The sequence below is a fragment of the Podarcis melisellensis genome, assembly GCF_964234715.1.
Source record: "Podarcis melisellensis genome assembly, chromosome: 12".
NCBI classification, from domain to species: Eukaryota; Metazoa; Chordata; class Lepidosauria; order Squamata; family Lacertidae; genus Podarcis; species Podarcis melisellensis.
Window position 1 is genome coordinate 47,767,267 of NC_138544.1, and position 24,809 is coordinate 47,792,075.

Below are 24,809 nucleotides of genomic sequence, written 5' to 3' on the forward strand. Positions count from 1 at the left end.
TTATTTATTTATTTCAGTTAAACATTAAGGGTCCCCCCCCCAGCCCTGTGGTATTTAGAATGGAAGAGTTAACAGCAGAAACTATAAAAACTGCCTCATTTATTCAGGGTTGGGACCTTTGAATTGATCACACACAGTCAATATCTTTAGAAGGAGAAAAAAGACTTCCAGAGCTTTAGAAGATTCTGAAAAGAATGAGCTGATATCAATAAGTTTGAAATAGTAATCAATTTGGAAATAAGAAATCTCATGGGCTGAAGTCTCAGAAGAGACAAGTTTGTAGAGGATGCAGGCAACATTTCTGCATGCAAAACATAGTTGTATTTATGAGGTAAATAACAGACACCGCCAGTAGAAATTGTGTGTTGTCTGTTAAAGATAAAAAGGTAAAGGTAAAGGTACCCCTGCCCGTACGGGCCAGTCGTGTCCGACTCTAGGGTTGTGCGCCCATCTCACTTAAGAGGCCGGGGGCCAGCACTGTCCGAAGACACTTCCGGGTCACGTGGCCAGCGTGACAAGCTGCATCTTGCGAGCCAGCGCAGCACATGGAAACGCCGTTTACCTTCCCGCTAGTAAGCGGTCCCTATTTACTTGCACCCGGGGGTGCTTTCGAACTGCTAGGTTGGCAGGCGCTGGGATCGAGCAACGGGAGCGCACCCTGCCGCGGGGATTCGAACCGCCGACCTGACGATCGGCAAGTCCTAGGCGCTGAGGTTTTTACCCACAGCGCCACCCACGTCCCGCCTGTTAAAAATACAGCCATGCAAAAGATTGGAGAAGGAAGCAAGCATTTTCATCGAAATATCTGTCTTAATCCATAGTTAAGTTTCAAAAGAGCATAGAACTGAGCTCAGAATGGCATGTTTTATGACGAACTCTTTAAATTAATGCTTTGGAATTTTGTTTTATAATTTCCTGGGCATTCTGTGTATTTTGTTTTGTTTGTTGTGTGGTTAGCATATCCTAAATGGGATTCTTCTTGCTAGCTTTCATGGTAGCTGCAAGGAAGAAAATGGAGCAGTGAAAAATTTCTGTATAGTGTTATGTATGTTAATTAAGTTTGACATTTGATGCAGCTCAGAATTGGCCTGAGTTGGTGATCTTCTTGCTTAATCCAGACCTTTTAAGGGCTCTCAGTTTTGTGGCATATGAATGTACTTGCTTGTCTCGCAGCAGGAGTTGGGTGGGCTGCTTCAGAGAATACTGATAATGAAGATCTACATGAAAGGGCTAGCCAAGTAATGCTATATTTATCAAGAAACAAATGCTTTTAGTCAACACAAATGTGGAAAAATAAATTCTATGCATATTTAAGTTCCACATGGAATGTAGCATTTTCAAAGCACCCTAAAGCTGTTAGAACAGGATTTGGTTGTAACTTAATTCACCCCCAAAGGAAGTGCTCTGTGAATGTTAGAGGTGCCCAAAAACCAGCCAGTTGCCCAACTTAGCACAGCTTTTATGTGTTGTGAAACCTGAGTAAAATAAAGGTCATTCCGCAGGATCTTCACCAACTTGAAACCTGACATAATACCTGCTATTACAGCCATTAAGGAGACCAAATGGCAGCAGGATCCAATTAACAGCCTATTCTCCAACATACAAAAGTATTTTAATAGAAATATTTGCACCAAAATACTCCAAAGTCTTCAAGCAGAAAACTCCATTACATAAATGGGAACAAATTATGTAAACTTGAAATATATATGTAATGTTTTAATATATTTCTCTGCTTCAAAAGGGGACTAAGGAGTAGAGAAACAGAGCTCAAAATAAGATGAACATATGAGAGTTCAGGAGCTGTACCTGCTGACCATATTGACATTTTACTAGTTTCTGAGGCCTGCATGCCATAGTTCACGCTCCTTTTCACTACAGAAGTAGCCAAAGCTCCTAAAGTAGTTTTTCTCCACAGATCACAGTAGCTGGCAAGAATGTGTTTGCTAAGAGTCTCATGAACCTGCTCAGGAGAGCTTTAAACTAGATCCTGAGGGAGAGAGACAACATTACTGACAGCAGAAGAACATATGGTACTAGGGATAATAGCTTCGCTGGTGCACAGAAAATTGAGGTGGTGCTCCAGAAACCTGCCAAAGGGCAAGAAACTACAAGAAGTAAGCGGCTAGAGGGAATGACTCATGATTTCAGTTATCTCTATACTAATGCACAAAGTATGGGAAACAAGCAAGACAAATTGGAACGTTAATATAGGATGGCAAATATACCTAGCAGGCATTACTGAAACCTGGTGAGATGAGACTCATGACTAGAATGTAAGAACTGAGGAGTATAACCTGCTCAAAAGAAATAGACCAAACAGTAAGGGAGGGAAAGTAGGATTATACGTAAAGGGTGTGTACACTTGTGAAGAAATCCATGACTTGTAGCACAGAAGGAAGATTGAGAGTTTATGTGTAAAAATTGTAGGAGACAAAAAACAAAGCCCCTTCCAACTCTACAATTCTATGATTCCAATGTACAGTCATACCTTGGTTGTTGAATGGAATCGGTTCTGGAAGTCCATTTGACTTCCAAAAATGTTCGACAACCCAAGGCACAGCTTCCGATTGGCTGCAGGAGCTTCCTGCACACAATCGGAAGCCATGTCAGACATTTGGCTTCCAGAGAACGTTCACAAACCGGAACACTCACTTCCAGTTGAGTACTTCCACCATTTGTCAACCTCTTCTACGTTATCATAAGCTCCTGGAAGGAAGGGTATGATACAAATGTGTGAACATGGAAAGTATTAGCGTTCCCTCGGTATCGCTTCTTCCTCTGCAAATGGGTATATTATAAACGCACCCAGACCATGAGGGTTAAACCAAAATGCTTCTATAAATAAAATTTCCCATTTCCCCCCCAATTATTCAAAAAACATTTTTTAAAACCCTCAAATTATTCAGCTAAAACTTGTGGTGTTGACAGCAGAGCTTGTTGGGTTGTTCCCACCTAGGATTATTACTCTGCAGTTGTCTGAAATGCAGATTAAGTCAGTGCCTCAGGGTGACATGGGAAGATCGGTCTCTTAGCTGGGAATTAATTGAAATCCAAGTCTTCTGAGTCCAGCACCACATCTGCTAGGTGTACTCTCTGCTGCTACATTTGACAATTTCTTTGAAAAAGAAACAGGTAGTTTTAATACAACCTGAGCAGTAGGTAATTCACTGGGCCTTTTGTACTGCCATTCATTTCAACGTGAACTTTATATGTAAACAAAGTAGGAATAAAAAGTTTAAATGGTAGCCTTTACAGCAGTGGTATTATGGTAAGTCATTTAGGTTCATCCCACGTTGCTGCAGCACCACTTAAAGGCTCAGCAACATATGGAAGGGTCTGATCATGCACATAATTATCACCCAGCAAGCATCAGGAGTTACAACTGGGTGGAAAGAACCATTGCAAATGGTCCCACTCATGTGGTACCGGGCCTTTAAATGTTAAAGCTCCCACCCCACTGATGTAACGTCAAAGGCATTAATATCCTAGCATTTTTCTTCCTACATTGTCTTCCCATCCTAATAATATCTTCTGCATATCATATCTATGACTGAATTTTTGTGAAACTTGGAACAATTTATAACCCATAGTTTTGTCTGCCCATCTAGGAATATGTTAATTGGTTTTTAATTTAATTTTGCATTTCACTCTTCCTCCAAGAAGCTCAGGAAGGAATATATATGATCATCCTACTTTATCCTTGCAACAGCTGAGGCTAAAGTAGAGTGAATATTCACTACACCACACTAAAGGAGTAACTAGCTCCTGTTGAATGTTCCACATTACTAAAAGTGAGCGTCACTCAGAATTTTGTAGGCTTTGTCCTGAAAGCACCATGTGGTTACACAGCATACAATTCTGGTGACCCTCCTACAGGCTAGAATTGTTAATCCTCCTGAGATTCGGTAATCCCTGTGCCAGCTGCTTGATGCCAGACTTCTTGCTTCCCTACCACACAAGGGGAAAGAGGGCTTAAATCTACATTTATGAATGTAGTTTCTTTCCCTGACCGCCAAGCAAAATAGGATCCACTCCACTTTGGTAGCTTCATTCTGTTGTTCTTAGTGCAGAAATTTTGTTTAAAGTTCCAGTAACGCTTAAGACAACTCATAGAATCTTCTCCCTTCGCGTGCTAACTATATGGTGTTTTTAAAAAAACCACAGCAAGAAGTTACCACTTTGCATTGCAATCTTACACTTAAACTGGTTGTGTAAATCCGCCACAAATATTTATTTACTTTTGTGTGTGTGGTGTTTTGTATAGTTCACAATGTGAGTAGTGAGAGTTTATTATGTAGGATCTTATGTGTCTTCAGCTTAGTCTGTGTGGTTCACACCCCCAGGCCACATGGAAAGGCACGACAAGAGAAACTGAGGCAATGCTAGACAAATAATGGTTTAATGTAAGCATAAATGGATCCTCACTGTGGTAAAAAAAGACCCTAATTTCAGATATGATCTTGAATCCTAGAAAGAGGACAACTGGGTGACTAGTTCTCAAGGCATTAAACATTAAAAAAAAAACATTTTACTGCTCTTTTTAGAGATTATATACATATATAATCGCCTTAACTCATCAGCATTCTGCAAACCACATTTGAGGCAGCTTTACCTTATAGTGCCTATATGAGAACAAAAGGAAGCACCAGAAAGTTAAACTGGCTGCTCATGTTCTTAAAAAATGTACAAGCAAGAATACTAGTACAATGCCCACCTTGCAATTATTTAAAGTTACAAAAGATCAAGACACAAACCCCCACTCAAAAATATTAACCTAATACGGATTTTAGTATTTTAGTCCAATGGCAGAAAATGAAAAAATACAGACCCTTCCTGTGTGTGTGTGGTTTTTTAAAATAAACTTTAAAGGTGCCATGCGGGGGAGGGGGGACCCTACAGCTGTCTGCCTATCTGGCAGCCTTGACCTACTCTTGAGGAGCTTCTGTGCCTGCAAATTCTACCCACTTTTGCCAAAAGAGTGAATGTGGAACACAAATCTTGTTATACACAGAGTGGCTCAGGACTCAAATCACAGACAGACAAGAGCAACCTAGGAACAGATTTTTTGGGGGGGAGGTTAAAGCACAGATTCAAAATGAATCCTGAGGCCAGTTCACACCCCTAATATATACATTTACAATGAGTTTGAAACACTGAGTTAATTGTCAATAAATGCATTTTGCTGCCTGTCAGCATCAATACAGACATCTTTTAACGATTCTTTATCATTTTTTTCTCAAAAAAATAACTAATGCTAATCAAAGCTATCCTTGGCTTTATTCTTCCTGCGTTTCTGAATGCCAATTCTTGAGCAGCATGCCAAGTCTGCTGAGAGATGACTGTATAATTTTCAATTGGGCTCGTAGCCCAAAGGGAATCCAGTAGCAGGAGATTGACAGATGGAGCATATATTATCATCACTTTGAACTCAGTCCAATTGGTGATTTATTTTATTTTTATTTCCGGCAGGTGCTAAAGAGATTGATATTGCTGCTACTCTGGAGCACTTGAGAGACCAGAGACCTGGCATGGTCCAGACAAAGGTACTGTCAATAAATCCACTTGGGTTAAAGACCTTAATACTTTGCTTTAGTTCTCCCAAAAGAAGAGGAGGATAGGGAACAATTTAACACAAAGTGCATTCTTTTGTGTTTGCTTTTTCTTCTGAAAATTCTTACTTTTGATCTGGATTGAAATGTTAAATATAGCAATCTTTAGATGACTAAAGACCGTTATCTGAATGGTAGGGTTCATCAAGCATACTTAGCAAGAAGGCTGGAGTTCAAGAAGAGTTTGGATTTGATATCCCGCTTTATCACTACCCGAAGGAGTCTCAAAGTGGCTAACATTCTCCTTTCCCTTCCTCCCTCACAATAAATACTCTTTGAGGTGAGTGGGGCTGAGAGACTTCAAAGAAGTATGACTGGCCCAAGGTCACCCAGCAGCTGCATGTGGAGGAACAGGGAAGCGAACCCAGTTCACCAGATTACGAGTTTACCGCTCTTAACCACTACACCACACTGGCTCTCGAGACAAGATTCTCAAATTAGGACAAAATAGGTTAAACATTACGTTGATGGAATATGTCAAAGAAATACGTTTGAAAAAGTTAGAAGTCTTAAGTAGAAGTACTACTAGGCCACAGGAGTAATATAGTACCAGGTATGTAGTGGCTTGGATCTAAAACTTCCTTCTTCTCATGCCAGGACACTTCTGCGTATGCAAGTGTGAGTCTCTTGTTTTCACCAATTCCTTCTTCCTGCTAGGGCCATAGCCCATGCTGTTCCGAAGGTTTCCCTAATCCTCAAGAGCAGGTTTTTGGAAGTTGGGTAAGGGACTAGAGTGGGAAGTGGAAGGCAATAGAGCTCCATTATTTGAGTAGGAAGTATGTTAATGGGAGTCAGAATCCAAGCCATTATCACTTCCGAAAGTGATTTTGATAGGAAAAAACACCGCTAGGAAGACAGAACAGGTTGAAATAAAAATAATAAAGTTATGTAATAATAGATTATTTACGCAAATTGAATAAGTAAATGTAAAGTCGTGCCATGATGGGAGATACATATTCCAGCAATCCTCTTTAAAGGTTGTGTGTGTTAGTTATGCAAGTAGAAGACCACTTGCACAACTCAAATGTCTTGCCCACTTCTCTGCAGCCCTATAGCTTCTCCAGAGGGTGGTTGGGGACTGTTGTATAGGACTTTAGTAGACTGGAGGGATTGTGTGAAATTGCAAGACTCCTCCACCCAGTTTCAGGTGACTCTCCCCCACCTTCTGCAGCAGACCTATAACAACACAGCCCATCCTGTTCAGAGTGGGGACCCAACTCTCTGGAATGGCTTTTCCAAGGGTGCAGAGGAGAAAGTATGATTGTGCAGGCTGTTTTCCGCTCAGGCAGCCATTGGATCCAACCCAACAATTTTAAAAAATGTCTAAGAGCACAATTAGAGTATGATCTAGAATTCTGATTTATTCTATTCATTTACGTTTTGCATGTAGTCACAGATCAGCTCTGGGCTAAAGCTTTTTTTAAAAAAAAATATTTGAAAGGACTTCAATAGTATCAGGCTAAAGTTATTGATGATCTGGTATTAAAAAAATGGATTCAAGGTTTTGCTCACCTTCCTTTTAACTATTCATCCCCTTGTTAAAATTGCCCAAATTACTTTGTTGTGCCAAGGACACTGCAAACTCTAAATATTTGGCTATGAGCCAGTAATGGGCAGTCTCCAGAGAATTTTGTACATGTGATAGATTTAAACAAACCATGTTCTCTCCCAGCTGAATACAAATAAGGGATGAGCCTCTTACAGTAATTTAAAACAGTGGATTAAAAATCAGGATAGAAATGCCAATTAGAGTGTATCTCTAGGCAAAATAAACAGCAGTGACATTGGGTTTACAAGCAGACACTGCACCGTGTTTTCATAGCTCACTGATTGGTGGAAATGATCCCTTTCGATATGTTTGTAGTTGTTTTAATCATGACTGTTTTCCCTATATTTGGGGTCCAGAGGTTACAGGGGAGACACTTTGCAATCCACACAAAATGAACGCATATTTTCTCCTTAAATTTCCTTTCTTCCGTTACGAAACCCGAGGTGGTGCATTTATGGTTTCCAAGTAGTCTCTCAATTATGGTTGTAATTTTTTTTTAGTGATTTATGTTATGTACATCTGGATCCTGGCGATAAGGATAGACATACACATCTGATTACATGTAGAATATTGGAAGTGAGCTGCGAGCATGCAATCCCCAGAGTTTAAGTAGTAAAACCTCTGAAAATCTTGTGACAAAGTTGCACAATAATTGGCCTAAAAGAGGGCTGGGAATGCTGCAGATGATGGGGAACTCCCCTTCAGCTCTGACCACTGACCATGCCGGGTATGGTTGGTGGAAGTTGCAGTCCAGAAATATCTGGAGAACCACAGGTTTCTCAGCCCTGTTCTATAATCACCCGGTGTTGAAACTAGGAGAGTCTGGGCAGATCTACACTACACATTTAAAGCTCATCCAGTGCACGTAGCTTCCCCCCAAAGAATCCTGGGAACTGTGGTTTCCTTCTCACGGAGCTATAATTCCCAACAAACTACAGTTCCTAGGAATCTTGGGGGGAAAGTCATGTGTTTAAAATGTGCATTGGGTGTGCTTTGTATCTCAGGTGGAGGGAAAGTCCTTGTGGTGTGGTGGTTAAAGTGTCAGTCTACAACCTGGGAGACCAGGGTTCAAATCCCCACTCGGCAGTGAAGCTCACAGAGTGGTCTTGGGGCCAGTCCACCGCCTCTCAGCCTAACCTACCTCACACGGCAGTTGTGGGGATTAAATGGGGAGGGGGAGAACCATCTACACCACCTTGAGTTCCTTCAATAAAAGGTGGGATAAAAATGCAATAATAAATTAATAAATAATTGGGAGCCCCATATGGGCTGCTCTCATTCTCTCAAAGAAAGAGGATCGTATATATGTATCTATAAGCAACACACAACGTGTCTCGTTGATTATGTTAGGTCTGAGGCCTGTTTCCTATGTTACGCTCCCTGTTTCCTATGCTTTGCTGTCCAATTTTCCCATACAAACTGGCAGGATTTCCAGGTTGATCACTGCTCACAGGCCATTCATCTAGGCTAATAGCTAGCATTACTAATGGTGCTGATGAGTTATTTGTAGTTAAGGTCACTCTGAGCTGCAGTGATTAAGCCACACGGTGGGCACACATTGAGTCTATAATCTTAATCTCAGGACATTTTCTTCTTTGCCTCTTTTTTGTTGTTGTTGTTCTGTTCTGTACAGTTAGTCCCTAGATATTTTGCTAAATGTTTCACCAGGATTCCTGGAAATGCTCCAGAACATTAATCCCAACTGTTCTATCTACAGGAACAGTTTGAGTTTGCGTTGACGGCAGTTGCGGAAGAAGTGAACGCAATCCTCAAAGCTCTTCCGCAGTGAGCGACTCGTCATCCCCGGAAGGCTCCCAAGGCGCTCGTCTCCCTCTTCCATTATCCTCGGTCCCTGTGAATGTCATTGGAAACCGTGGCCTGACCTTAACTTGTGTGTCTGCTATTGTAACCACATATCGATAGGGATCTTTACAAACTTCTATTGCCGGTTAAAAGTCCAGCAGTTAATGTATATCCTTGTTCTTGTTATGGTATTCAGAAATAATACACACTGAGACCTTGGCTTAAGAGACAAGAACAATCCCTCTAGCTCCTCTTAACATCCACAATGTTCTGAATCTCACACGTTGAAAGCACATGTACACCTTGTTAATAGAAAATACACCGTGTTGTGGATGCGCAGTGCATTCAGTGTATCTTTGGCAACATAGTGCTCTCTTGTGTATCTGTAAACTTCTCCAGGACTGAATAAAAGAGGCAGGGGGCCTAATTATTACTTTTTTGAAAAGAAAAAAAAACCAAGCATAGGGGGTTGTTCTTACAAAGGCCAAGCAAGACCGGAGAACAATGGCACGTGTTAGTAAACACAGCTCCGACTTCTTGCATAAAGAGGCTGCGCCACTTCACGCTGCGCCTTGGCAAAAGGAACACTTTCCTTAACGGTTGTTTACTTTCCATGTTCTGTGCAATGAATAGAGGCAAATCTGAGCTCTTAAGTCCAGAGACCTGCACAGTTAGCACAACCAGGGATAAAAAGTCGGTCACGTTAGCAGGAGCCCAAGTTTCCAAAGAGCACAGCAAACTTTTTTATTGTGAATCACTGCCCTAATAGAGGGAAAGAAAGGCAAAGTAATTGAACTTCACAAGAGGGTTTGAAAGCCCCTGTGTTGGCAAACTGCTGAATGTTTTCTTTCTTTTTTTAGAATTAGGAGAGAAATTGCATCTACCGTTGTGTTTATATCTCGAGATTAATTTACCTTTTTAAAAAATCCAAAAGTGCATGCTTTTTTAAAGACCGGTAAAGAGATTTTTTTAGGAGCTTTCAGTCATATCTGATTGAATTGCTAGCATATAGTTACTCAAAATTACAGCAGGTTCCTTTTTTCACTTGATTCCAAATTTGCAGAATAATTTAAAACCAATAGTTGTTGCCTTTAGTTCTTAATCCACTTACAAGTAGCCTTATTTTACATTATGTTACTTGCACATAAGTGCTTTTAGGATTGCTATCTTTTACTATAAAACTGTCCAATAATTCCCTTTTAAACATAAGAGGGAGCGATCCAGCCTCCTCCTACTGCACATGCAAAGCTGCATACAAGGAGGCTTCCATGCCCCTGGCATTTGCTGATTTCAATTTGCTGATTGAAACGTGCTTTTGCAGGAAACATCTTCATTTGCTTGAGCTTTGAATTAAAGAAGATTACTTGAATTACTGTGTAGTATGCTAGCTATTAATTATTTGTTTCCATGCTTCTGACACTTAACTGTGGCTCTCAATCTGAGGTGTGTGTCTGTAAATTTCTGTACAGTTATGTTTTGTTTTAAATGTATAATTTGGCTAGAACAGTTAGATCACAGCATCCTGTGAATGAAATCACATGTTTCAATTCTTGAGCACAATCCACCAAGCACAGCTGAAGCACACTCTTGTCGGTTTCAATGGGACTGCCATGGCCCATCCACCGGCCACTACTGCTACGCATCCTTTCTTCGTCACACTTGCAAGCCCCACTGAAATATACAGAAGATGTGCATCAGCAGCGCTTAGAGGATTAGATCCTTTATCTCCATTGTTTAATGTAAGCATCTATGCGGCCTCTTAGTAATTAAAGAATTGTTTTTAAAAGCTCCAGATGTGTTAGTTTTCGTGTGTACATTTCTGCACACAGTTCCTGGCACATGGAAAATGTTTGGTTTGCACAATTCATTAGCGTATTACTCCTTTAGAGCAGTTAAAGCAGACTCCTCTATCCTCTTTGTCTACACCTGCTGTATATTTAGCCACATCTTTTATTCTATGGCAAAAGCACTTTAGATCTTCTGTAATAATAATTAAAATAGAAAGTTTTAGGGTGTGGTTAAGGAAAGGACCTTTTCATTGGTTATTTTTTCTTAACATGTTTCCTTTATTACTTTAGGAGTTTAGGGAAGGGAAAAAAATCAATTGAACAGCATCTGCTAGCATTTTGAATTCGATTTACTGGAGGTAAACGGTTTGCTATGGATTTCTGCACACTCATGCATCAACTTTGAGATCAAAGCGTAGATTCCGAAAAGGGAAGCTCGGCATACAGCTCTTTGTTATGAAATCCTGTATTCTTGGGGATGGTATGTTGCAGTGGTCCCTCGGTTTTGGAACGTCTCTGTTGACGAACATTTCAGTTTTCAAACTCCGTAAACCCGGAAGTAAATGCTTCGGTTTTCAAACACACCTTGGAAGTCGAACATGCCATATGGCTTCCATATTGAGTTTTCTGTTTGCGAACTTTTCAGAACTCTGAACGGTCTTCCGGAATGGATTACATTTGAAAACCGAGGTACCACTGTACTAGCCTGCAAAGAAATGTCAGTGGATTTAGGTCAAATCATACCATTGGTCCACATCTGAGGGAAACTTGTGCACTGTTTAGTTGGTTCGCTCCCATCTGTGTTTCAACCTACATTGATCTCTGCTTTCAACATGGTTGAAAACAACCCTACTTTGGACCAGGATGAGCTGAGTGGTCTTCAGGGTTGAGTTCCCATGATAAAAAAGGGGAATGTTCGGGTGTGGAGAGAACCTGCCCTCTTCCAAGACATGTCTACTGTGTCTGGTTATGCTTCCCACTAAAGAGGATTCTGGACATGCCCTTATATCTGCAGTGCACCATGTTGGCCACCACTCCAGGTCTACATTCAACCAGCTGTTAGAACTATTTGCAAAACCCACTGAAAGAAAGAAAAGCCAGCTATTTTGTACACTAGTTCCTCACTGAGTCTTTAAGGGATCCCAGTTATTGGAAAGAATAACCAGCGTTCCTATCTGTATGAATAGTTTCTTATCGGCAAGAAAAGTTTTTAAAAAAACCTGAGTAAGCATGCATAGGATTGTGCTGCAGGTCCATTTTTCTTTGTCCTTCTGATCTCCCTTTCCCAGCTCTAGAGGTGCTAAAGTATCCATGATTAAAGTATTTCATACTCTTAAGCCTGCTGTCTTGTAATGCTGATTTATAAGGGACGCAGGTGGCGCTGTGGGTTAAAGCCTCAGCACCTAGGACTTGCCGATCGAAAGGTCGGCGGTTCGAATCCCTGCGGCGGGGTGCGCTCCCGCTGCTCGGTCCCAGCGCCTGCCAACCTAGCAGTTCGAAAGCACCTCCGGGTGCAAGTAGATAAATAGGGACCGCTTACCAGCGGGAAGGTAAACAGCGTTTCCGTGTGCGGCTCTGGCTCGCCAGAGCAGCGATGTCACGCTGGCCACGTGACCCGGAAGTGTCTCCGGACAGCGCTGGCCCCTGGCCTATAGAGTGAGATGGGCGCACAACCCCAGAGTCTGTCAAGACTGGCCCATACGGGCAGGGGTACCTTTACCTTTACCTTTTTAAGTCCCACTGAAGGCAAGACACTCTACAGAGCAAACGTGTACAATTTGAACTGTAGGCGGTTACTTCTGTTTCTGTTTTAAAGCAATTTCAAGCCTTCTCCCATAGCTCACTGATTGGTTATTCAATCATTTCTTTGAAAGTTTCTAACATAATTCCATGTAAAGGCCCTGAATCCTGCAAGACACATGTTCAGGCACTGTCCACTTTAATCGCACGGTGTCCTTCTTTGAGAAAGGGCGGAGCTTTCAATTCTGCCCTATACATGAAGCCCTAAATCTTAAATACGTTTGGCATGGTTGCACCTGACAGCAGTGGCCACCTGTTTGTTCAATACTGCATGCACAACTCCTAATTCAGTAATCGGAACGGTCTGGCAAACCAGATTACTGAAAGCAGGTAACTGTCCTGGGTACCAGTTTTGCAGTACTGTATCACTCGTGCACATCTTGATGAACCCAGGAACTCTGATCAGATGGATCCAGGTTAATATGCCCAATTGCAAGAGAGTGTCTCATATGGTGAAGTCCAGTGTGCTGAGTTTGTATCTAAGCTGGGTAGCCATAATAGCACTGATTAATACTTTGCCACTCAAGAGGTTGCCTGTGTGATGTTCCTGTGGCTGGGCTCAGAAACTGAATCCAGGCTATATAAGAATATAGCAGTGAACTGCTATACACACATATATTTGGATTAGGGTCATGTACATAAAGTGCCATTCTATTAGATACATTTGGCCCACCATCAGCAATCCTCTGCCCTAGAATCTATCCATCTTTCATTCCAATGAATTGTGATTTTAGAATTTTCACCATTTCAGTCTTCTCTGTTCTGGATGTATAACTTAAGTGTTCGTAGTTTATGTTAACAGCTAATTGAGGAAAAGGAATATCACAAACACTCAGATTTTGGGATGAACTGCAGATGAACATCTGATAAGTTCTGCTTTTTCTTATTTTATAACTATACCTTTTTATCACTGTTTAATTTTCAGTACTGCTTTAAATAGTTTAGACTTACAATGGAAGCGAAGACATCTCCTAGAACAGTGATGTCACACTGTTACAATGATATTTTAGGTACTTGGCTCACCTCTGGGAAATCACTGTGTGTTTTTATTATTCTAATTTCCATACAAATGGGTCCATTCCAAAAGGAAGTTCTAAACTGGGGGGGGGGGGATTGCGAACACACATAAGCTCCTTTTGTGAGTTCCAGATCACCGGGACAGCTGCTTATGTTTCATAGGTTGACCTGCTGCAGACATGCTCCCATGGGCATGTTCAGCCTGGCACATCATGTGTCCTAAAAACCCGAATAAAGCTTATGGGAATGGCATAAATCATGGGCATTTCCACAGTTGCCAATTTCATGGGGAAGAGCCACACAATTCATCATTCTCATGCAATGCTCAGCCAACTGGGATGGCCTTAGGAAAATGGCTTGTTACACAGCAGTGCAAGTACAGCACTTCACTATCCAGGATTTCTTATACACAAGAAGAGGCCTTCTAGTTCAGACCAAAGGCACATCTAGTCCAATAACCCAGAAGATTAAAAAGTCAGCTCTTCAAAGTTAAATATTAGAGAAGCCACTCTAGCCAATTACGACAACATTAACCATAGATAACAATTTCCTTCTGTTGTCCATGCACTTCCCATGAGATTTGTGAGGAGGGATTTTATAGCTATCACCAAACCTCCTGATGTATAGTTCCATAAAATCCAAATTACAAGGGGCTTGCAGAACAGTCTTCCAAAGTTCCAAAAGCCAGCGGGTTTTCTCCAGGGGCTGCTGGAATGACTCTGGCTCTGAATAGGCTGACGTCACAAATAAATGAAACTCAGTGCATACACAGCCCTTCAGATGAGTGGAATTTAATTCTTCCCCAGCAGTAACTAAAACCCTAGAGTAAAATGTCCATTGCACATATTTCCTAAAATAGATGTATAATGCTACTCCAACACATCCCACAGAGGAATGACAGCAGTATTGCCTGTAATTTGGGGGTTTGTGCTTTATTAATCATGTAGAATGTTAATATAAAACAGCCCAACCTCATAATTACTGGGACAGACATTAATTTTTTTTTAAGGAACAAAGCCTGTTTATTGGAATAGAATTTTGATTAGTTTTTGTTACAGAACAATAGTTACCTTTTTAATTTAGATTTTGCCTATGTGTTTAGGGAACTCTCTTAGTGAACATGTTTCTGATGATTCGCTTTTTTAAAGTGTATAGTTGCTAATACTTTGCAAACTGTTGGCTATGCTTTTATGCTTAAAATTTCATTTGGCATTTTAAAAACATTTCATCATTTAGGCCGCTTGTAAAAATCTAATAACTGAACAAAAAATGAAACGTGTGAGGCTGAAAGCACAATCCTATACATGCCTATTGCAGACCGAGTCCCACTGACCCAAGGCAATTTACTCCCTGTCAGTTTGTAAAGAATCGCAGCCTTAATCTAATTAAAAGCCTGGCAGATTTCCCCTTAGTTACCTCCTTCTAACGAAACATTAACACCAGCAGGATTTTATCTGACAATGGGTGTGATCCACCAAGTGTGGGCCACTTCCATTCATTTCAGTGTGACGTTGGCAGAGTCCCAGTGGGGTTATGTGAGAGCAGGCATTTTAGTGCATGGGTGGGAAGAACCTGTGGCCCTCCAGGTGTTGCCGGACTACAACTCCCATCATCCTTGACCGTTGGCCATACTGGCTAGGAGTTGGAGTCTTCCAATAGGCCACAGGTTCACCACCCCTGTTTTTTAGCAGATCACTCCTGGGGTCCCCTCTGCATGGTGTTTGTACCGTACCCATCCAACCACATAACTTGTTTGGTCTCTGAAAAGTTTCTCTTGTTCAGTTAAATATATTAGATATGTATATAATTAAAACAAAAAAATAGCATACAAAGTATTTTGTTCTACCTCTGTAAAAAAAACAACACCTCACTTGTGAATAAAGTTATGCTGTCTGTGGAGTTCTGTGACTACTGCAAAAAAAAAAAAGAGAGAGCAAAGTGTGTTTTGTTTCTAAAGCAGGGGGGTGGCTTGAAGATGGGGAAGTAGGCTTGAAGGTTCTGGAACTCTTCTTACCCTACAAGACTCTCTACAACTCTGCCCCCCCCCCAGCTAAATATTTCCTTCCCTTAGCACTGCCATTTACATCTATCTCTGCTGGTCCTGATAGCCCAGAATGCTTCCCCATGATCCTACAGATGAACACAGATGTATGCAGTTTTGAAGAAGGTGGACTTCTTCAATGCATATGCAAATACTATACGTAAACAAGAGACTGAGCCTGGAACTGGGCACCAGCAGCCACTAGGAGAAGCAAGAACACAAGTTGAGTATTAATGGGGAAGAGACTGTGGCAGAGAATCAGCTCTACACAGAAGTTCCTGGTTCAATTCACAGCCTCTCCAGGTTAAGCTGGGGAAGACTCCTGCCTAAGACCCTGGAGAACTACTGTCAGTCTGTATAGACAATACTGTGCTAGATGGACCAGTGTATAACACAGCTTATTACACGCCTATTGCAAAGCCCAAATCCAAGGGCGCAGTACTGGAAGCCATTAAAAAAAATCTACAGCTGAAAATTGGGTACCAGAGGTAGCAGTCTCGTTCCACCTAATAGGAATGAGAACCGAGTGCTGGGCCAGGTGGACCTTTGGCCTGACCCAGCAGGTATTTTCTTGTGCCCACCAGCCCTACTTGCCTACCTGGCAGGTTTAGCCCTGTTCTACATGTTCATCAGAATGGCATCAAGTAGCTCTTGCTAAACTGTGCAACTTCAGACTCCAGGTGCGGAACTTCAACCATCGATTAAAAACAAGCAAATGGAAATAATAATTTGTTTGTACCCTGCCCATCTGACTGGGTTGTCCCAGCCACTCTAGAATGGTCACAAATAGAATCATCGAGTTGTAAGGGACCCTGAGGATCAAATAGTCCCACCCTCTGCAAAGCAGGAATATGCAGCTGTCCCATATGGGAATCGAACTTGCAACCTTGGCATTATCAGCACCATGCTCAAACACTAGCGTGTTAAGAAATGCACAGGGAGAAGGAACATTTGTTTCTGGCATGTTCGTGCTCTACAGATGAGCATATGGGACCTGGAAGACCAGGATTTGAATTGTGATTCAGCACTCATTTGTGGAACTCACCTAGGGCTAATCGCTGTCTCTGAGCCTCTCTGTCCATTTCACAGGTTGTTGCGAGGATAAATTGGAGAGGTGGAGAATCATCTATGCCACTTTGAGCTCCTTTCGAAGAGAGGTGAGCTATAAATGGAGTAACAACAATGTAAGAATGAATAACAATGTGATATATGCAGAATGTCTCTTATACCTGCACTCTGACGAGGGCACAGGCCAGCAAAAGTTTCACAACGTGAATCTACTTATCATGCAGCTTGGCTCTTAAATTCAGTATTGCTGTACTACATGTCCTGATAGTTCAGGACATGCCAGCAACCTGAAAGCAGAGCTACCTGCCCAAATGCGGGAAGCAAAGTATTTATCGCCTCATTAAAAACTGCTGGAGTGTCTTGCATTTTGAAATTCTGGGAATTTTAATACTTGGGAAATGGGGTTTGGGGTACCGAAGGGAAGTTCTTAGTGCACTGTATTCATTAATGACAGCAGCAGCAGCAGAAGAAGAAGAAGAAGAGGAGGAGGAGGAGGAGGAGGAGAATATAATGGTATTTGGAGGTAGAACAATAGCGCCAGTCTCTGAGTGACAGCAATGTCTGGCACAAGGATGCGGAGCCTGGTGCCTGTCTCCTGCTGCTTGACACATTATGATGCTGAGTTAGACGCTGCCATGTGTCTCAGTCCCCGTGATTATACACAGGGCGCTGCACTCTCAGTTGACATAGTCGCATCGCTAACAAATCCGGCCATCTTTTCAATCAGATGTTCCAAGGTCTTTAGTCAAGGCCTTAGAAACACTTGTTCTTTCTCCGTAATCTGAAATTCTCCCCACTACTACTGACTTTGCTAATGTGAACAAATCTACAGCCTTGTGGGAATTCAAAAGACAGACAGGTACTTCTGCTGCACAGGACTGCAGACAGCAAGCTCAGAAGCTCATTCCAGATGATATTTAGTGACAGTAGCCCATTTAGTACGGTATCTTAGCAAATCATCGTTTATGTATACACTCGTAGAATTGTAGAGTTGGAAGGGACTCCTAGGGTCATCTAGCCCAACCCCCTAAAATGGAGGAATCTCAACTAAAGGATCCATGGCAGATGGCCCTCCAGCCTCTGCTTAAAAACCTCCCAGGAAGGAGAGTCCACAACCTCTCGGGGGAGTCTGTTCCACTGTTGAACAGCTCTTACTGTCAAAACGTTCTTCCTGTTGTTTAGCCAATACCTCCTTTCTCATAACTTTAATCCATTGGTTCAAGTCCTGCAGGAGAAAACAAGCTTGCTCCTTCTTCCATGTGACAGCCCTTTAGATATCTGAAGATGGCTAGCTTATCTTCTCTCGGTCTCCTCTTTTCCAGGCTAAACATACCCAGCTCCCTCAGCCATTCCTCATCAGGCTGGGTTTCCAGACCCTTGATCATTTTGGTCACCCTCCTCTGCACACGTTCCAGCTTTCCAATATCCTCCTTAAATTGTGGCACCCAGAACTGGACACAGGACTCCAGGTGGAGCTTGACATAAGCAGAACAGAGGAGTACAGCTTTCCAAAGTTTCCTGCTCAATACCAACCCCCTGACTCTATCTAATGAGGTGTATATTCTGCCCTCTTTCAAAGGGAGGTCAAAGCAACACACATGGATCTTCCGAGGTGGTTTTCCCACTTAGGCCAAGACAAGAGCTGGAACTACAACAAGCACCCTCAGACCTTTCTGAAGCTTTCTGTACCTGTCTAAGACTTTCTTAAAGAAGACCCAGACCATAGCCTGAAAGTTTAGCAGACCATGTGTGGCCAATGTGGTAACCTCCAGATGTTTTGAACTACAACTCACATCCTTGCTGTCCATTGGCCATTATGTCTGTGGATGAGTTGAAGTCTGAAGGGCCCTACATTGGCTGCCCCGCCATATAACTTTCCTAGAGACCCAAAAGATAGCCAGTAGCAGCATCCACAACTACTATGGTGTGTAGGAAAATATTTCCTTGGCCAAAATTACTGGCAGCACACCAGTGGCAAGGAAATGCTGCCATGAAAACCCCTTTCACGCATGCACACAGTCACACCCTTAACTGGAACTTGTAACATGCAAAAAAGGAGGGACAACTTGAGTATCTCCACATGGGGAGAAGAAAGCTCCATTTCCACATTTCAAGACAAGTGACAGCATTTGCATCATTTGCACATCGTCTTGTCATTAGTGGCCAAAATATTATGCCTGTTTTCTTGTGATCACACCTCCAAACCCTTTTCAGCATTATATATATATATATCCATCCATCCTCTGGGCTGACTTTTCAGCGACTTCATTTACATTGCCTTAACTTGCACTCCTGTTGCCTTCATGTCATCATGAGCCAAATGTGATTGCTGGCATGGCACTGTAACATTATTCTCAGTGCATAGGTCCCGCGGAAGTGAGAGGACAATAAAGCAATAGGAAAGGACTGGACAAGGGTGCATATTTAAAGGGCAGCTGGAGGTAACATTCCAACTGACGTAAATTCCTAAGTTCCATCAAAGAATCCCCATACAGGGTGGAATTGAAATTCTTGGGACACCTTCTTCTAAAAGAATATCCACAGCAAAAGAAGAAGAAATATAGAGAGAGTTAGTGATTGGAGTCAAGGGAGAAACCTCTCCTGGTCACAGCTGCCATTGCTTCTGGCTGCAGCTGGTTTCGTTTTCATGCAGAGACGCACGCAATCGTGTGCAGAACTCGTTGCAATATGCAATACATAAACCTAGGAACTGCAGGGAGCAGAGGCGCTGGCATAGCACAGCCACAGCCATCAGCAACTCTGATGTAAGAATAAGCGTTAGAACAGCCTGCGCCAGTCCTCCAGCTGTTTTCGACTACAACTCCCACCAGCCCCAACCTCTCTGGAGAGCGACAGGTTGGGGAAGGCTGCTTTATAGCAAACGGGAGTCAGATGCAATAAAGGCATGCCTTTAGGGAGGGGAACAAAAATAGTTTTCAGAACTAACTCGCCCTGCGTTACCAGAAGATACATAGGATTGTTTATCTTGCGCTCTTTAATGCCATTCATTATGTCACAGAAACGTGATCGATGGGGTCTCATCTGCCTCCTTTCCACAGCCCTAATCTCTTTACTTTTTCCACAGTGGGACGTATTTAACCTCTTCTAATCATTCATCTTGCCTGTCTCCAGAACATTTGCTCATGCTCTGTTTTTAACCAGATTAAGACAGAGGATCCTCACTTTCAGGCCACCTTTATGTGACACCGAATCATGCTGCTAAAATTGTCAGTGGGCAAAGTGATAAATGTGGCACCATTTCCTCGGGTTCCTAGCAAGCAAGCAAGCTAAATAGGTGTGTGGCCGCAAGTACCCTAACACCAACACATCTCTTACAGAGTGGAATATTTTTCAAAGTAGAAACTGGGTAAGTTATATTTGACTGAAGGGGCGTAAAACGTCAGGGTGGGGGGCATTTAAATTAGACCAAGGGGTCATCCAGCCTAGCATTTACCGTATTTTTTGCTCTATAAGACTCACTTTTTCCCTCCTAAAAAGTAAGGGGAAATGTGTGTGCGTCTTATGGAGCGAATGCAGGATGCACAGCTATCCCAGAAGCCAGAACAGCAAGAGGGATTGCTGCTTTCGCTGCGCAGCGATCCCTCTTGCTGTTCTGGCTTCTGAGATTCAGAATATATTTTTTCTTGTTTTCCTCCTCCAAAAACTAGGTGCGTCTTGTGGTCTGGTGCGTCTTATAGAGTGAAAAATATGGTAATTCCAGATGCCCCTAAGGAGCTTACAAGCAGAGCTGTTCAAGGCACAAGCAGCCCAGGTGAATTCTTGGGATGGGCCACATTTTTAAGGCTTCAGCACACGATCACTGTGGGACCCCCAAGCCCTGGGAATGACTCAATGCAGTCCAGAGATGGACTATATGACAGAAGAGCATCACGGGGGTACAATCAAAAGAGTCTCTGTTCCAAAAGATCTCAGAAGAGCTGGTTCAAAGAACATGGGTAAACTATCAGCTGGTTCAGACTCTGGAATACCAACGACTAAAGTAGCCGCATTTTACCAGCACAACTTTTTCAAGAATATAGAAGCACTTTCATCGCCACCACTCCAGCTACCATACAGAGTGGGGAGGAGAGACACTGCGTAGAGGGTCTTCCAGCGTTAGAACCCTTATAGGACTGCTGTGAGGGGTTTTGACGGCAAAGTTGCTCTTGAACTACTACGTTGCTGTCTGCACAGATCTGGAAGAGGGGTCCAGAGTGCCATCTGGCCAGTTTATACGTTCAGTTTGGACTGCTGTCATCTGGGAATGAGATGTTTGAAGGAGCATTACCTCCTTGACCCTTCCTATTACAGCCAATCAAAACTAGCCAGACAGGCTGGCCCATGCCTCCTTGTGATGTCTCCAATGGGGCCACGATGAGGCTCCCGCCTCAAGACGCCCCATGGTTTGTGATAACTACCACCCAGTAACAAACATGTCATTCTTAGGCAAGGTGCTTGAGATAGTGTGGGATGTTCAGCTTGTGCTGGGAGGAAGCAGATTATGTAGACTCATTTCAGTTAAGGTGTTGGCATCATCTTACAAGCGCTTAATGACTTGGGACCCAGATACCTGATGTAGCTTCTTTTCCGAAATCAGCCTGGTTAATCTTTAGGATCACCTTCTTGGTAATCGCTCCACTGAGTCAAACCATGGTGGCCCAGGAAAGATCCGTTTTAGCAGCCTCGGAAGCGCAACTCCCTCCCCTCTGCATCAGAGCTCAGGCTGCCATCATCTGTTTTTTGACAGCAGATGAAAACCCATCTGTGCATCTCGGTTCTCGTGGGGATCTGATATCATTGTTAGGATGATATGACAGTACTGCTGCCGCCTGTTGTTTAGATATGTTTCTTGCTCTTAAATTATTTTTAATAATAATAATAATAATAATAATAATAATAATAATAATAATAATAATAATAAATCTTACGAGACCTTTTATGTAACCTGTCTTTGGGGTCACTTAATAATAAAGGGCAGGATATAAACTACTATAATAAACTAATAAACAATCAAACAAATATTTCAAGAAGATTCCAGAGCTGTGGTCCACAAAACAGGAGATGTGAACTTGCTGAAAGACCAGAACTCCTTTCATGATGGCAAATATCTGATTTCATTTTTATTTTTTTTAATTGTTGGAAGACTAGGATGGTTTATGCACTCCATCCTGAACTCAAGAACTGTACTAATGTTTGGATCCCCAGTATGCTTTAGATACAAAACATGCCTATGTACACTTGCTTCAACATCAGATATAAAACTGGATACCAATCAACACAGAGATGGGCAGGGTATAAATAAAATAATATAATGATAATAATTATTATTATTATTTTCTGGCATCCTTCCTGCAGAGGGCAGGTTGGACGATTCTTCACATTGTGATTATCAGCTATGATGCCATTTGCAAGGAGGCTATTCTGCAGAATCTGGGTTTCCCCAGGAAAAGCAGAAAGAGAACGGGAAAACCACCATGGTGAAATAAACTATGAATCCCCAGACAGAAATGTGACCAGGAACGGAGCCAAAAGAGAGCAGGAACCCAGATAAGATGATTTAATAAGACAGCCAACATAAGCCTTAGACTCTCTCAGAACGGCTAAGGCCTCAGGTGTGGTAACAATGGCAAGCTGGCAGGAATATGATCACCTAGGAACAGCGCTTCCCCTGTACCTCTGCAGGAGGGCTGTGGATGAAAACATCACATCTGTGAATGACAAGCTCTTTTAACCCCAGAGAGAGGAGTATTAATTCATTAGTCAAATTAGGAGGCTAGCTATGACAGACATAACAATATTGGTGGTTTTGAAAGCAAGAAGGAGCCTTTCCTTTTAAAAGGACAGTCAGGGGAGCACTGAACACAAAGAGCTGGAGCTGCTACCGAAAGGTCAGCCGGCAGAAGACGGAAAGCTACATGGTGTACAAAATTATTATATTGTTCCCATTTATTTCTTTTTTAACAAAAAAAAATCCTACATAGTGTTCCCATAAAAAGTGCACAAAGTGTGCTACACAATCAGCAATGAATTCTCTAGCACAAAAACAAAAATGCAATTGCAAAAATGCAGTTGGCAACAAGATTAATATTGAAATCATGCCGCTACAATCATAAAGCCTCCAAAATCCATATAGACAACATAAATTGCCACAATCTAATCCACAGTTACACACATTTAAATTTCATTTGAAAGCAAAAGAGTTTTAAACATTCCCTAACTATGTACTTAGTGGGTTGAGGCCAGAGATTGGGGGGGGGGGGAATTAGGTTTCGTTCATATTTAAAGTTCAGCCTTACTAATTTGCACTTCCCAGAATATTATGTGAACTGAAACAAAGCCATCCTTCAAAATCTGCACTTGTTCAAAGTAATTTGTAATTCAGCCTCTCCAGTCAAATAATGTGTACAAACATACTAAAATACAGTGTGCAAAATAATGTGTGTATTAGTGAAAACAGCATACAAAAAATGTATTATATTGGGGGATTTTGCTCTGTAAAAATGTGCATATTAGGAGAAATTTGCACCAAAATGCTGGTGAATTTTATGCATACTTAAAAATATCAGAAACTGATGTGGATAACCTAAGAATAGAAAAAGGAGAAACTGAAGCTGACAGATTCATCCATACCTAATTGTGACCAAATACAGTATAAAGTAGGAATTGTTTTCACCAAGCACCTTAAACCAGGTAGAAATATGGAGCCAGGCAAGCCTGCAGGTAGAAAGAATTCCCCAATGTTGACCTCTCTTCTTCAAACACACTGTACTTGGTACTCAACAAATGGATCTCACAAGGTAGAAGAACCCTGAAGATGGTCTGCTGAAATAACCAAGAAGTCCAGGGAAGATCTTAAGACAGCATTTCCTAAGGGAATGAAAGGAGCTCAGGATATATTGCTATTATCTATTCATGTTTATCTACAGAGCATGGGGAAACTTGTGACTCTTCAGATGTTGTTGGACTCCCAACTCTCATCTGTCCCAGCCAGCATGGCCAAAGGACCACAAGTTCCCCATTTCTGATTTACAACCTTGGTTTATTTCCTAGTGATTTGTGGCATGGTCACTCATTGCCATTTGTTTTTCTGTGTGTTTCTTCCATTGTCTATTCTTAGCTAATCCACTCTTGGGGTTTTGTTTTCCTTTTTTTTTTTTTTTTTTTGTCTGGTCCACTGACTCATTCTCATCCCCAGTAAATCTCTGCAAGAAGTTGACCGGCAAAATCTTTTTGAAAATACAATGGTACCTCGGGTTACAGACGCTTCAGGTTACAGACTCCGCTAACACAGAAATAGTACCTCGGGTTAAGAACTTTGCTTCAGGATGAGAACAGAAATCGCGCGGCAGCAGCAGGAGGCCCCATTAACTAAAGTGGTACCTCAGGTTAAGAACAGTTTCAGGTTTCAGAACGAATTAAGTTCTTAACCCAAGGTAACCACTGTATATGAAACAAAAAGACATCCAGATACATCTTTGCCCACCAGGTATTTGAAGGCCATTTGAATTAACCAAGACAGTCAGTCACGACCTTTACTATGAATTCTCAGAGTCTGCAAATGTACATTTTTTAAAAAGTAAAATAAAATCATAGGCAAGGACTCCAATGTGGTTGGTACAAGCTTTAAATATCACTCGAATTATATTTTTTAAAGGAAACTATAACGTTAAATGCAACAGATGGCGAAGAGCACCTTGCGAGGTGGATGATGCAGGCAGAGTCATCATTGTGCTCCTAGAGTCTCCCTTCCTCATCTGCTGTTGCCACGTGGGAGCCACACAACACCCTCCTTAGGCAGGGCTTGAGCTTTTTCGAAAGATTTGCACGGACTGTGTGGGTGGAAATATAAGAACAACATATGGTAGTCTAACTTAGCTGTTGCACGTACATAGCAAGTGATCATAAACTTATGTTCCAGCAATAGCTGGTAACTTGATACCAGATTAACGGACAGTTTTGCCTTCCCCAGTCATAGACGGTGTGCTTAGACACGGTGATGGTGTTGGCGGATCAGGGAAGAGCACGTCAACACTGTCCAGTTTGAGAACTATGGGTATCTGCGATGTGCTTTCTGCTGCGCTTACATTGTGTCTTCAGTATGTGCAAAACCAGTTAAATGTGAGACTTGTGTCTAC

General features: G+C 42.0%; 1 protein-coding gene and 2 long non-coding RNA genes across 8 annotated transcripts in view; 1 reads left to right on the forward strand and 2 right to left on the reverse strand.

Annotated features, from left to right (window-relative positions):
• Window positions 1-10,751, forward strand: part of PTPRN2 (protein tyrosine phosphatase receptor type N2) — a 604,238-nt gene extending 593,487 nt beyond the window's left edge. Inside the window, exons 22-23 of the mRNA XM_081882780.1 lie at window positions 5,470-5,543; window positions 8,876-10,751. Of these exons, the coding sequence (XP_081738906.1) occupies window positions 5,470-5,543; window positions 8,876-8,947 (146 nt within the window). The 3' untranslated portion in view covers window positions 8,948-10,751. The remainder of the gene's footprint in view (window positions 1-5,469; window positions 5,544-8,875) is intronic.
• The window catches only part of LOC309353395, a 140,749-nt gene that overhangs the window by 38,135 nt on the left and 77,805 nt on the right, over window positions 1-24,809 (reverse strand). The gene's annotated exons all lie outside the window — the stretch shown is intronic.
• LOC309353442 lies at window positions 12,014-16,135 on the reverse strand. The gene is made up of 2 exons (XR_014161856.1): window positions 12,463-16,135; window positions 12,014-12,094 (listed from the first exon to the last, which is right to left on the reverse strand). It is a non-coding gene; the product is annotated as an uncharacterized lncRNA (long non-coding RNA).